The sequence below is a fragment of the Equus quagga genome, chromosome 16, assembly GCF_021613505.1.
Source record: "Equus quagga isolate Etosha38 chromosome 16, UCLA_HA_Equagga_1.0, whole genome shotgun sequence".
NCBI lineage: Eukaryota > Metazoa > Chordata > Mammalia > Perissodactyla > Equidae > Equus > Equus quagga.
In genome coordinates, this window is record NC_060282.1 from 20,290,188 (window position 1) to 20,304,818 (window position 14,631).

A 14,631-nucleotide genomic window follows, 5' to 3' on the forward strand; every position below is an offset into this window, starting at 1 on the left:
CTGCTTTTTTTAGAGAAGAAAGCATTTTACTTTATAAGAGAAACAAAGAAATGGAAGCAATACAACAGGGAAGCAGGGCCTCAAAACTGCCCAAAAAAATCATAAATCAGGGCAAACAAAAGGAAAATATTGCAGATGACAATATGTGATTAATGAATGTAGGTCATTATAGCCTCACATACCTAAATATGAATAAATCACAAAGAAAAGGTTATATTATAATTGGTATATTCTGTTTAATAAAGCAAGAATTATAAACACACACTAGAAGATTCTTATTAAAATGTTTGAAATACTAAAATTGTGATCTTACAGAATTACCTAGAAAACTCCTTCATGCAGTGTGTTTATGTGCCCCATGGTCGGGTAAAGGAGACAGTTATTGTATTATGAATTCAGATATCACACTTGGCATTGTGAAAGTCTTTAGCAATTGTGTGGCAAAGAGTAAATAAAATGATTAGATCAAGACATTTTCTCCATACTGACATTCATCTGTTACACATGCTAGAGGTTTTATAAAAAAATAACTAGATCAATAATTCTAATGATTGTTAATAACTCCTAATGTGCATGGTTGCAAATAATGGGTCAGAATATGAAACGTGATTGACCTTCCCGCTTCTTCTGCTATGTAATTTGCATGTAGTTGTAGATGTATTTACTCAAACAAAAGCTACAAAGGATGTTAAAAAGCACAACTTCATTCTTAGGAGTCATGTTCAAACGTACAACCTGTCGATTTCAGTTCAGGTTCTGCAAATCTTCAGGGTTTCTTTCATTTCTTTTAACAATTATTTTGAGGGGACCTACTCCTATGTGCCAGATACAGCAAACAGGCATACCCCTTACCTTCAGAAAACATATGGCTGAGATAGAAGACAAATAGTTAACAGATAATTACATACATAGTACATAATTTAAACTGTGAGAAATAATTTGAAGAAAAACTATAGGGAACGAGTATAACAGGAATCAATTTAAACTTAGGAAGGATTGAGAAAGCCTTTTCGAGAAAGTGCTATTTAAATCAAGATCTGAAGAATGACTACCAGTTAACCAGGTAAAGAGTGGGAAAAAAGTATTCCAGAAAGAGGACACTACATGCGTAAAGTTCCTGAGGTGGAAAGGAATGTGACACGTTCAAGGAACGGAAAGACTCTGAGGTAACAAGGGAACAGCGAGGTGACACTAGAGGATGTCAGAATAAGCACAAGACCAGATATCATTTAGGGTCTTTACAAGCCATATTAAGGACAAGGCATTCTATGTACAATGGGAAGCAATCAAAAAGGTTTGAGCCAAGGAGCGACATAACCTGATTTATTTTAAGGTGAGCACTCCTGTAGTTAAGTGTGTTAACAATGTCCTAGAACTCGACTTTGTGCTGGTAACTGTAGGATACATTTCCATAAACTTATATAACAACCCTTGCAATTATTTCAGCCCTTCCTACCTTTCAGTTGTTACCTCCTACACAAATCCTCCCAGTCAGCCAACCTCTCTCTGGAGCTCAGTTTGCCCTTTTTCACCTCCTTGACTCTGGGTATGCTGCTTGCTCTACCTGGAGAATCCTATCTTCTCCTCTCGACCTAGACCCTACACATCTCTTAAAACCTACATCAAGCCCCTTGGCACCTAAAGAAAGGATTCTGTGATTATTCCACCTTAATTAGATTCCTCTCCTTTAAATTCATATTTATTTATTTAACCAACAAATATATAGCACTTACTTCATACCAGGCAACTTTCTAAGCAATTTACAAATAACTCATTTAATCCTCATAACAATCTATGCCATCCCTAATTTAAAGATGAAAAAACCCGAGGCTCAGAGAGGTTAGAAAACTTGCCCAAGGTCACACAGCAAGCAAGCTGCAGAGCTGGGATTCACCCTTGTTAGTCTTGCTCTAGAGCCCATGCTGTAAACAAGAAGCTATGCTCTCTCACTTATCGAACACACCCTCCATGCACAAGTAACCTTATACTTTCTCCAACATCTTTCAGATTATTCTGCACTGCTATTTAACTTTGGTACTAATATGTAACAATGATGATAATGATAATGCAAATGGCAGCTAACAATCTTTTAGCATTTATTATGTTCTAAGTGTTTTACATGCATCAACTCATTTAATCCTCAAAATAACCCTAGTAAGTGGGTAAATTATCCCCATTTTAAACATGAGGAAGCAGATGCATGGAACTTGCCCAAAGACATTCAGCCAGCAAGTGACAAAACTGAGATTTGAACCTGGCAGTCTAGCTCCAGAGCCTGGGTTTTTGAACATGGCACGATATGCTGTGTTTGTATTTTGCTTTCCAAATAGATTTCAAGCCTACTGAAAGCCAAGGACCAAAATTTTACTTCTTTTGTACCTTCATGGTGTCAAACAGAGAAAAGGTACTGAACAAACATTCATTGGTCACTTTCTTATTAACCTATGGAATAAAAATTATTCTCACAGAATAAAAACAAAAATCATCCTGTACATTTAAAATGCCAGACAATCATAAAATGCTTTCTCGTTAGATCCTGAAAAGCTTCACACTATTCAAATTCACCACAAAAACAGAAAGAAATGCAAGTTAATATAGAAATGATTTCCTGCTTCTTCAGAGAAGTTTGGTGACCGTTCTTATATAATGAACAGCAAATGTGGAGCATCTCATTAGATGTAGTTTTAACTATATTAAATTTATTGTGTAGGTTCTACTTTTCTCACCTTATGAAAACATAACTTAATGGAAATGCACCCATTCCAGCAGATTAATAAAAGCAGCTAAGAGGGATCACCTTAAAATGCTTCTCCCTCTGTTCAAAAACAATTATACCAAACATGCTTAATGAAAGAAGCTATCAGAAAGTTTTTAATGTTTAAATGATGAAAAATACAGCTCATCATATATACATACACACTTGTATAAACAAATATATACATATCACTATTTAAATTTATAAGATACAACTTGATTTGATCACTACATTCTATTGGTTTTAATAATAAAGAACTGTCATAAATGCCACACACACACAAATAAGTAATAATTAACAAAAAACTTACCATTTAACACATTCGAGGTTTTAATGTTGTCTGTCTTTATTAGAACTGTTTTAGGAGTAATAGCATCAAAATGATCTAAAAAGCGTTCCCTTGTGAGTAGTAATAAACTTTTGAGTTCATCAACAGAAACTACTTCGGGCTGTGTTGCCAACTTTTTCCTTTCTGTAAGACAACAAATTAGTATGATTAACCGTGTGACTGCTATTTTAAAGCCTCTCTAGAGCACATCTACTACTCTTTTATGGGAAATATTTTCAAAAGTAAAACAAGTGAACTTCTCCATTAAATCATCATGCCTGTGTAGGCCTGGTTTCATTTTCAATCCATTTGTAGGTAATAGTAGAATTTCCAGTTACATGAGATAAACAGAAATAGAGTCATTTGTTAACACCAAAAGAGATAAAGGGTAAAGGCAAGTTTACAAAAGTTTTCTGAAATATATTGCAGAGCATGAAGAGTGGCCTCCTGTTGGTGTTTATGTGAAAATCAAACCTCTAAGACTTTCAGTTAAATATAGTAGCTTGGTCACTTCCACCTATTTCTTCTCCTTCCCCAAAACTAGAATCACAGCATGGGAATAGGAAAGAACCACAAAAGAAAAAACAATAAATAATGACAGTTTTCAACAAATTTTGGAAGATGCTGGCGGAGTGGTAACTGAGCCGGCAGAACAGAGGGTCAACATGGGCGCTCAGAGGCACTCCGTGAGGTTTAGGCAAATGGTGGCGTCCTGGGCTAAACCAGGACGGGATGCGTGGATGTTTAGGGGGAGAGCAGTGAGAACTAAAGGGCCCCAACCCTCCCTCCAGCTCTCACACACTCTGCTCTCATTTTTTGGGTAGAAACTGAAGAGGAGTCTCCGACTATGGATTCAGGTACAGTGAAAGGTAGTATTGATGCTGGGGCTAAAACTAAGGGATTAAATAAGAATCTACATACTGAGAGGCTGGACTCCCAGCCCTGTAGCCAGAAAGTTAGCAGCTACAAAAGCCCGACTGCAAAGATTCAAGGATTCTCCTTTTGAAAAACTGAACTCCCCAGAGAAAAGAGCACAATACTGATATTGAAGTGGAGGTAGGGGTAGGAGCTCACAGCCAAAATGTTGAATTGTCACTCCATCACTCTACAGAGCAGACTGCCAGATATTATATCAGAGTGAGGCATATAAAACCTCCAATTTAAAACAGGACAGGGAGAAAGAATGACCAGACATTTAAGGAAAGGTGTTGCGGAGAGAGGGGACTCTGCGTTTCCATGGTCTTACGTTTATACACCTAAGGACTGTGACTCAGTAACACTTCCAGCTCCCCTCTCCCTCCCATTACTCACTGCCAATCTGCAGAAGAAGCTAGGCGTGCTCTGATCAGACCCTTTCTCTCTGACTGTCATCTGAGTTAGCACGTCCTCAGGATGCATGCCCTCTGTAATGTGGAAAGGGCCCTTTTACCCTCTGGGCTGATCTGTAGTTGTCTGGCTCTGATAGTCATTCAGGGGATAGATTCAATTCTGGGTGTATTTTCAGAAAACTCTCCTGGACATAGTAATTTAAACTCCATCTGTGTGTTTCTTAGGTTTATTTCTCAATTAGTTCCAACTCTGGGAGGCGAAAGGAGTACTATTTATTAGGGCTCAATTTTAAAGAAGTTCAAGATGAACAAGAGGGACTAAAGTAAACAAAGAGAAAAAGGAGCTCAGCAGAAACAAAAACACTGCACGGAAAGCTTGCTATAATTAATATTCTCAAAGAAATAAGAGAAGATACTATACCCATCAACAAGTACAGGATGCTTTGATAAAGGAATAATCAATGAACAAGAAAAGACTTTAAGCACAAGAGCTCAAACTTAAAATTCCATATGAGAGCTTACAATAAAATGCAAGATAGCCTGCAGAAACTGGAATAAAAAGATAACAATATAGAAATAGGAAAGAAAATTGGCATTCTGTCCATGAAAGCCATAACATAATAAGAGCTCTAGAAAGAGAGAAAAGAGAAAATGGGAGAAAGGAAATTATTAGAGATAAGAAAAATTTTCAGACTTAAGGATGTGAATCTTCTATGGCAATGGCCCATCAAGTACACAGATCAAGAAATTTTGTGGGGTGGGGAAGGGAGGGATATACACACACTCTGATTCAGAGTAAAGCTTCCAGAGATAAAGCTTCTTGAGATAAAGTTTCCAGAGAGAGAGTAAAAACAAATAAATCAAAAATAGATCACTGCAAAGACTAAGAATAGTATTTGATTTCTCAAGAGGAGTAGAGCAATAGAGAAGACAATGAAACAATGTCTTCAAGATTCTGGGGGTAAATGATTTTCAACCTAGAGTTCTGTATGAATTATCAATCAAGAAAAGATATTTTCAGATATGCAAGAGCTCAAAAAATTTATGCCCCGTGAACTTTTACTCAAGAAGCTACTGAAAAATACACTCCAACCAAACAAGGGAGTAATCCAAGAAAGAGGGGGTTGAGGGGTCTACAGAAAAGGAGATTCTAAAGCAAGGGAAGGAGGAAGAAAAGTTTCTAAGATGTCAGCAGGCTTAATAAGCAACTCGTCCATTATAGAGCAAACTATGAACCACTGGAAAAAAATTAAAAGAAATAAAAAGGAACTGCTGTGTCTGAACACACGATGAATTTAACGATAGGTGTGTGGCAGAAATGTTGGAGCCTTTGGAAAATCATGACAATATTTTGCCTGTAAAGAAGTGTGGGCAAACTTAAAATAGGTGATTATCAAGCATAAGACAAACAAAGCTTACACAGGAAAGGAGAGTTGGTCAACATATACTTTATGACTCAGTAGTAAACTTATTTACATAGTTATAATAATGTTAAAACTACCATTGATAACCAAAATTCATGACTTCCCTCTAAAGGGTGGAAAGGGAAAGTAAAGACGAGGTAAGCTAAGTCTTTATCTTCTGTAGTTAGATGTCAAGATAATGTCTGAAACTGGTAAATCAAGAAATAGCAGTGTACACATATTATTTAGAAAACTGGAGAAAATGTCAGGAAAATCAGCTGGGAGAGCTGAGGATAGCTGCCTATGGACAGAGACTGAAAGATGGGGAGGAGAGAGTAGGGTACTGCTGTTCTCCATTTTAACTTTTTTAGTACCATTTGGATTTTTAAATTATACCCATGTATTACTTGAATAAAAATATTTCATTTTTAAAATACTTCTTGACCAATAACATTTTCTTCCATAATAAAATAGTAAACTCTAAATTCAGAGAATTCAATTCAACAGACATTTATTGAGTATGTGCTGCCTGCAAAGCACTGTGCTGTGCCCTCAGACACAGAGGATTAAAGCACCTTATATGACACCACCTGAGGTTGGGACATAAATAATACAAGGGAGGAGGCTGAGAAGGAAGTAGCCAGTCTCGAGGTATACTGTAGAACACCAGATTTATGATACACACCTCTGGAAAATCCCACCCCCCAAGTGTGGATATTGGTAGGGTCGTTCCAGTTCTGATCCAAGATAAGTGACACACGGTTTTTGCAGTCAAGAACATTCGTAATGGTAAAGTAAGAGTTGTAATATATGCTGCTTTGACTACATCTTGGTGAGAAAATAAAAAGCAATGAAGCTGTACAGTCTGCTGGGAGCATTTCTAAAACGAAGAGTTATCAACGGTTTGCTTTCATCTGAAAGATGCACAATAAATAGTGTGCTTCAGAAATTAGCTCTACATTTTTATTAACATTAAAAATATACTTAAATTATAAACCTGACCTAAGCTTATTAAAACTGTCAATTATATTACAACATTGGGCAATTTGGAGAGCAGGGTAGGAGTTCCTATTGACCTTGATAACTGAGAAATAGAGAAAACAGGAAGTTTAATAGTGTTATGAGCAAGATAATTCACTTAGGTGAAAAATAATCTACACAAATGAATCTGCACACAAGTGGCAGCTAAAGATTTGAGAGAAAAACATTGGACTAAAGTCTAAAAATGAATCAGCAAAAGAATACTATTCCTAAACAACCTAGTAATAACTAAGGATTTCTTAAAGAAAAATATAGAGTAGGGTATCTAAAAGTATCAGCAGATTGAGCATCAATCAGTTTTCTACTGGGTTCTATAAATTTAAAAAAAGATGAGGGAACTCAGAGTAGGGACCAGAATACTGGAGCAAAATGACAATACTGCTGTTTTGGTGTTTGTTTTGCATTAAACTGAACAGTCTTTTACTTAAAAATTGTTCAGCATTCTTTTTTTTTTGAGGAAGATTAGCCCTGAGTTAACATCTGTTACCAATCTCCTCTTTTTGCTGAGGAAGACTGGCCCTGAGCTAACATCCGTGCCCATCTTCCTCTACTTTATATGTGGGATGCCTACCACAGCATGGCTTGCCAAGCAGTGCCATGTTCGCACCCAGGATCCAAACTGGTGAACCCCGGGGCCGCCAAAGTGGAACGTGTGAACTTAACTGCCGCACCACCAGGCCAGCCCCCTGTTCAGCATTCTTAAACGTTTTCTTTAAAAATCAGTGAAGCAAGATATTTAATATTTCCAAATACAAAAAGTTATAAATTCCAAAAAAATCAAATAAAATATAAATTATAAAATTTAAACATCATTCTAATACAATAGTATTCGATATAATTTTAAAAAATAAATAAAATTAATGAAAATAAATTATTTAAAAAAATTAAACCCTAGCAGAAATTTTACTTGATTTTTGTTATTTTTAAAAACAAAGTGCCTCAATAATGTGAGTACATTCTCATGCAAACTCTTCCAGTTGCTCTTATTCAGTACTAGTCAGAGAAATAGTGGTGAAATAAAAATAAGTTTACTCCATGTCTTGTTGGTAATTTTGAAAAAAATATTTTTTGAACAACTTTTTGTTTTTCAGCAATTATAGTAATCCTTGTATTGATACTGAATTGTTTATTTTTTCCCAAAGAAAGCTGTTCCCATTACATTATTTAATTTTCATCATGTATAAATTAACCACAATCAATTTAAATACTTTCATATTCATATTTCACTTCTTTGAAAAATCACTGAATTGGACACATTCTTACACTGGAAACTTCATTTTGCTGTCTTTTCCTCTGTCTTTTGAGATACAGGGATTCTGAACAGATGCATCTTTATCCCCCAATTTTTAATCCAGATTTAACTTTCCGGGTAGAGAAGAGACTGGTTCAGCAAGTATCTCCAGCATAAATGGATTAACCGGAGCATTAATTTTAATCAAGATTTAATGCTTCAAACTGCAAATTGGCCATTTCATGGAGACACCTAGAGCTACTAGTCCTAAGGCTTCCTTCAGCCTCCGGCCCGCTGCTTGCCCTTGCTGTTTGCCCAGTGCTGTGGCATCCTTCCAGCTGCTGCCTGTGTTACAGCTCAGCTGCTGGTGCTTATTGCTTTTCAGCGTTTATTTAGCACTTCCATCTCCCCCTCCCCCAGTAGAGCTTCCAGTCACACCTATAAGCTGCAAGGTAGTTATAGCTGTCAGTATTTCCCTGCCTGACCAAGCAGGAGGGATGGCCCTACCGGGGTCAACTCTTTTCACCCAAAGGAGAGAGGCACCAGCTTCAGAGAGCTGCCTGTTCTTCCACTCTGACAGTTTTTCTGGTCGGAAGGGTAAGAAAGAGGTGAAGATGAAAGAGAGGGGAGGTGTTGAAAGAACTGAGTTATAAAGTGCTGCAGGAAGCTTATGGCAAAGAATCAGGGCCTGCAGAAGGGTTTAGCAGGGACAGAACAAAGTCAAGAAGTGAATAATACTGCTGATTGATGTATGAAACACAGGTTTTCCACCTACAAAAATACTAGTATTTCAGTATTTATTTTTCTTGGTGTTAACATGTACTGTTTTTCGTTGAAAATGATTTGCCTTTTTAATTATATTTTTCTTGAGCTAATATCATTTTCCTAGTTAAAAAAAAATCATGGGCCCAGCCCAGTGGCACAGCAGTTAAGTTTGAACTTTCCGCTTTGGCGGCCCAGGGTTCACTGGTTTGGATCCTGGGTGCAGACCTATGCACTGCTTGTCAAGCCATGCTGTGGTAGGCATCCCACATATAAAGTAGAGGAAGATGGGCACAGATGTTAGCTCAGGGCCAGTCTTCCTCAGCAAAAAGAGGAGGATTGGCAGCAGATGTTAACTCAGGGGTAACTTCCTCAAAAAAGAAAAGAAAAAAAAAAATCAATGGTAGGAGGAGTTCAACACAACACAATTACTCTGCCTTTCCATAACTGAAAAAGTAGGTACTTCTTACATGAATAATTGAAACCTAGTATTTTAAAATTATTTTCCATTGAAGAAAACAGGTACTGAATTCAAGATATTTTTAAAATTTTTTTAAAGAATGATAGCTTTTATTTTATAACGTATCTACTTAATTCTAATATTTTTTTCTCTATGCAACTAATGAGACCTCAATCTGAATCAATTTCTTAGAAATTCTATACAAATTAGCTTAAAATAAGTTTGTATTAGGTACTAATGAATAGCTATTTATAAAAAATATTTTAAGACTGATAACCAAGTTAACATATAGTAAAAGAGGAAAAATTCTAAATTATAATCCTTGAGAAAGTGTTCATTTCTAGAATAAGGAAAAATCCTTAATGCCAACTTCATGCAGTATGTGAAATGTACTTAGTTATTATTGATGGTCACGTTTTAACCTAAGAATCAATGCTCAAGTTAACATATTAATTTCTCTGGACTTGCACTTTCTTCTATTTGCAGTTTCTATCCTCCTGTTATAGCTAAAAATGTGTAAGGAGAAATTTTATAAAGAATATTAGCCAGAATAAAACCTAGGTATCTTTTCTAGCATACAATTAAAAACAATGAAATACAACATTTTCCTGGAGAAGTATTTTTATAAAAGGTCAACAGCAATGCACAAATAAATAAGAATATTCTCCCTGATGGAAAAAAAGTTGCAGACCTTTTTTACTCTTTATCACCTCTATCGAGAATAGTTCTACAAATGAGTATCATACCCAAAAGACAACATGTTTAAAAAGTGTGAAAATAACCATGCATTATGTCTGAACAAGTCAACATTCTTACAGTAGAATGAAATGTACAAATTGTTACTTACTCAGACATTCTTTCAAAGCCAAAGCTTGAACATTAGCTAACTGTTTCTCTCTCTGTATAAGTTGCTCCCCAGAAAAATGTGGAAGTGGCAAGAAGTCAAAAGGAAAGTCTGAGAAACAGAAAAAAGTCAATATTAAAGATGTTTTATGACAACAATTAAAATTCAGTTCCTAGGAAATGTTATTATATAATTTTTTTAAAAGTCAATTATTCATTTCTTGATCTTCCATATTTCAAAATAAATAATAATTAAGCTGCAGAAAATAACCATACTAAATTATTTTGCATTTTAAACATTGACCTGCTTCTAAAATTGAAGGAATTTAGGTAGCAGAGTAGACTTCCCTCCATCGCATTTTCTTCTCAGGCTGAGCGATTGAAACTCCTACACAAGATACAGATGGAGTACGGTAGCTAGTCTCTAAAGATGGCCTCCCAGTGAACCACACCTCCTGCTATTCACCCGTTATGTAGTCCTTACATGATAAACCCAGACCCTACGAAATCAATAAGGTACGGTGAAAGTGATATGAATGACTTCTAGGCTAGGTCACAGAAAACCTTGAGGCTTCTTAGAACAAATGGTCTAAGAGATGCTAGTGACCATATAAGAAATCAGACTACCCTGAGATTATGATGTTGTGAAGAAGCCCAAGTTGGCCATGAAAAAAGGGCACTTGAAGAGAAAGACAGCTCTCATCTGTTCCAGCTATCGTAACCCAGGAGCCAAACATGTGGGTGAAGAGGCCATCTGCTAAACATTAAGTCCTGTTAAGTCTTCAAATGACTGGAGCCCCAGCTGTGTGACTGCAGTTGTATGTGGGACTTCAAAATAGAAACATGCAGCTAAGCCCAGGCAACCCACAGGACTATGAGACATAATAATAAACAGTCAGTCGTTTTTAAGCTGAATTTGCAGTGGCTTATCACACAATGATAAATAACTAAAACACAGAGCTTGGAGATAAAAGAAAAGATAAGCAATAAAATAGAATAAGATTCTTGAGAGAAAGTAAATGAAAGTGAGAAATAAATTATAGAAAAATAATATATGTTCAAACTGGAAAATACTAAAAATTCCTATTTGGAATTGAAGGCTGACCTACCAAATTTTACTAGGTATAATGCAAAAGGGATTCATTCTCTACACTCTAAATTGTTTAAATATGTTATGTTTAAGATAAAATGTAGGGCCAGCCCTAGTGGCCTAGTGGTTAAGTTTGGCATGCTCCACTTTAGCAGCCCAGGATTGGTTCCTGGGAGTGGACCTACACCACTCCTGTCAGTGGCCATGCTGTCGCAGCGGCTCACATAGAAAAAGAGGAAGATTGGCAACAGATGCTAGCTCAAGGCGAATCTTCCTCAGCAAAAAAGAGGAAGATTGCAATAGATGTTAGCTCAGGGCATGCAGAAAAAAACACAAACAAAACCCAAAACACATAAAATAAAAGGTAAATTTACTGAAAGTAGAATGGAGTTTGGCGAAAATAAATTCATTAAAAACTGGAAAGTTAACTACATATACAAATAAACGTAAAAATATCTTCTACGTAAAGTTAACACTTACTCAATTTGATTTCTTCTGTTTTTGATTTCATCTTTCCATGAATTAAATTGAGTGCAAATGAGCCATTGATCTGGTTGGCTGAGTGAATCAGTGTGGCTTTACATTTTCTATTGCCATTACCTTGTAACAAGAGATAATAGCTAGAATGCTCTCCTTTCACTTCAACATCTGGAACTAAACAAAAACGATTATCTCAAGTAGGTGAAAATTCAGCATGCAACATGGCAGAATCATACATTTGACGCATAGGATATAATGACATTTCTATGTTATTTTAAGACAAGCTGTTACCCAATACATTTGGGGCTAGTAGTTGTTCATTTAACTGAGAAAGCTGCTAAAGCAGAGAATCATAACAAAAATGATACTTACAAAGCATAAACATTTTACTTTAATGTTGAGTTTTACCTTTAAATTAAAACTATGTGTATTCATTCATTAACTTTTGATGTTGCTCACTGGAGTTTCAGGATATCTTTCTTATATAACCGCACCCATAATGTATCAACTACAATTTCCAGCTTCTATTTCTTTAAAGTGGAATAAACTGACCCCAGCAAGCACACACAACTCAACTGCTGGGAGCAGAAGCGTAGAGATCTACTTAAGAGTAGCTTTTTGCAGTGGGCCTCCATATGTATTTTACAGAGGAAATGGAGAGCATTCATTAATCTGGCATGCCAGTTACATGAAGGTCAGTTAAGACCGCTTCTAGCATATTTCAAAAACAAATGAAGTGCGGGTTATAGTGAAGGCTGAAGAAAAACTGTGAAGCCTTTGAAACTAAAAATAGAAGCAGAGTCCTTTGTGTTGAAGATGGTGAATTGGACATAAGCATTTATTTTCACTGTCTCCTGAAATTCCACAAAATGAGAATAAAGAGATTTTAAAAATAGCATAAATGCACAAGGACCAATATCTGAGAGAAGAGACAACCACAACTAAATTTTGAAAGCAGGAAAGTAGATGAACAATTGGTAACAGACGTTGGTCTCTCAACTGCTAAAGCAGCTGAGAAAAATAGTAGAGAAAGCTTAGAAGAAATATAATTTACACTACGACCCCAAACAAGAGACACTGGGATGGTGGCCCCAGAAGGCATTGGAAGCAAAATGAAGGTGAAATAGGAAAACAGGTTGGAAGTCTGTTTGAGAAGCAGTGTGGCTTCCTGACCCCTCCTTATTCTCTTCAGACAAACGATTGTCCTTTCCCCAGCCCAGAAGACTAGTAGTTCATTCTCTGGAGAAAGCAAAACAAGGTGTCTCTGTCCTGGGAGATATAAGACAGAGCTTAGGGTTGGAGCTGGTTATCAGTGGGTTAAAGGAATGCTTGTATATTGCATATTGAGGCCCTTTACCGTTCTTCGCCTACATAACTTCCAGAATTTTGGAAGCCAGATAGCAGAAATTAGCCTTCTTTTGGAAATGTGGTCATTCCTGCAGGTAAGACTAAAAGATCTCACACTGGGGTCACCTAATGTCCCATTGAGATCACCTTAAAATGAAGATCACAGTCAACAAGCTCCACTATGCACGCAAATTTTCCGATCAGCTATTTGGTACTCTCTCCTAAATGTGAGCAGGCAGCCAAACATTAGGGGACCTCAAGGATAGGCTCTGATATGAAAGCTAGATGCCAAAATAAACAAACAAGAAAAGGGCCTTGTAGAAAAACAAAGAATATGCAGTTAAAAGAAATCACAGAAACAAATCAGATCACTAAAATCCTCCAAGAAGAGAAGATATTGTATGCATTAAATAAGAACAGGAAATTATAAGAAAAGAACATTAAATGAGAAACAACTCAAGGAAATTAAAATTAATAAAGCAGAAACACATATTTCAACTAAAAGGTTAGAAGATAAAGTTCAGTGAATCTGTCAGAAAGTAGCATAAAAAGACAAAGAAATGGACAATAGAAGAGGAAGGGAGGGATAGAGACAGACAAACCAAGAGGAACAATACCCAAACAGAAGAAACAAAGGAGAGAACATAAAAAAGTAGAAAGAAGGAAATTACCAGGAAAATAATTAAAAGAACATTTTCCTCAATAAAAGAGACAAGCGTCCAGGCATGCTGAATACAATACAAGAATAAAAACAGTCCCACCAAGGTGCATGATAACGAAAATTCAGAAGACTAGGAACAACAAGTGGATTCCACAAAATTCCAGGGAAAATCTGGGTTTCTTATAAAAATCAAGAATGAGAATGGCACTAGAATTTTAAACAGCACTGAAAGCTGAAAGACCATGGAGCAAGGCCTTCAAAATTCTGCTAGAAAAATGTTGCCCAACCTGGAATGCTATATTAAAGTGAGAGGACAGAATAAAAACATTGGTAGGTATAGAGAGTCACAAAAATTTTCCTCCTACGCACCCTTTCACAGGAAGATTTTAGACAACGTGCTCCACCAAAATGGGGGAGTAAATGAAGAAACAGGAAGATTAAAGGATCCAAGGAACCAATAAAAAACAGCAAAAGATGAAAAGATAGTCTCAGACTCAAAACCTATGGAACAAATCAGAGAATAAAACCAACCAATCTGGATTAGACAGACCTTAAAGATCTGGAAGGGATTTCCTACATATATATGATTGATAGAATACTTACTGTGCTTGAATGTAGCAAAAGGAGTTTCACAACTGGGGGGAGGCTTTATGATTGAATATTAAAAAAAAGAATCATTAACTCTAGGTAAAACAAAATTTTGTACAGGAAAGGAAAATAAGATATGTTACATGGCTCACCTGTGAGTGGTGATTACACAATCATAATAATTAAAACAATGAATATTAATCTAAAATTGCTGTATGATCATCTGGGAGGATAGGGAAATGAGAAGAACGTGAGGGTGTGGTGAGGGCAACGGAGTGAAAGAGGATTCATACTGCCCAGTTTGAAAATTTACC

General features: G+C 36.3%; 1 protein-coding gene across 2 annotated transcripts in view; it reads right to left on the minus strand.

Annotated features, from left to right (window-relative positions):
* Positions 1-14,631, minus strand: part of MTBP (MDM2 binding protein) — an 85,164-nt gene that overhangs the window by 34,649 nt on the left and 35,884 nt on the right. For both annotated transcript variants that reach the window (XM_046641539.1, XM_046641540.1), the window contains exons 12-14: positions 11,722-11,895; positions 10,156-10,263; positions 3,066-3,227 (exon numbers count right to left, since the gene is read on the minus strand). In XM_046641539.1, coding sequence (XP_046497495.1) covers positions 3,066-3,227; positions 10,156-10,263; positions 11,722-11,895 — 444 coding nt within the window. The remainder of the gene's footprint in view (positions 1-3,065; positions 3,228-10,155; positions 10,264-11,721; positions 11,896-14,631) is intronic.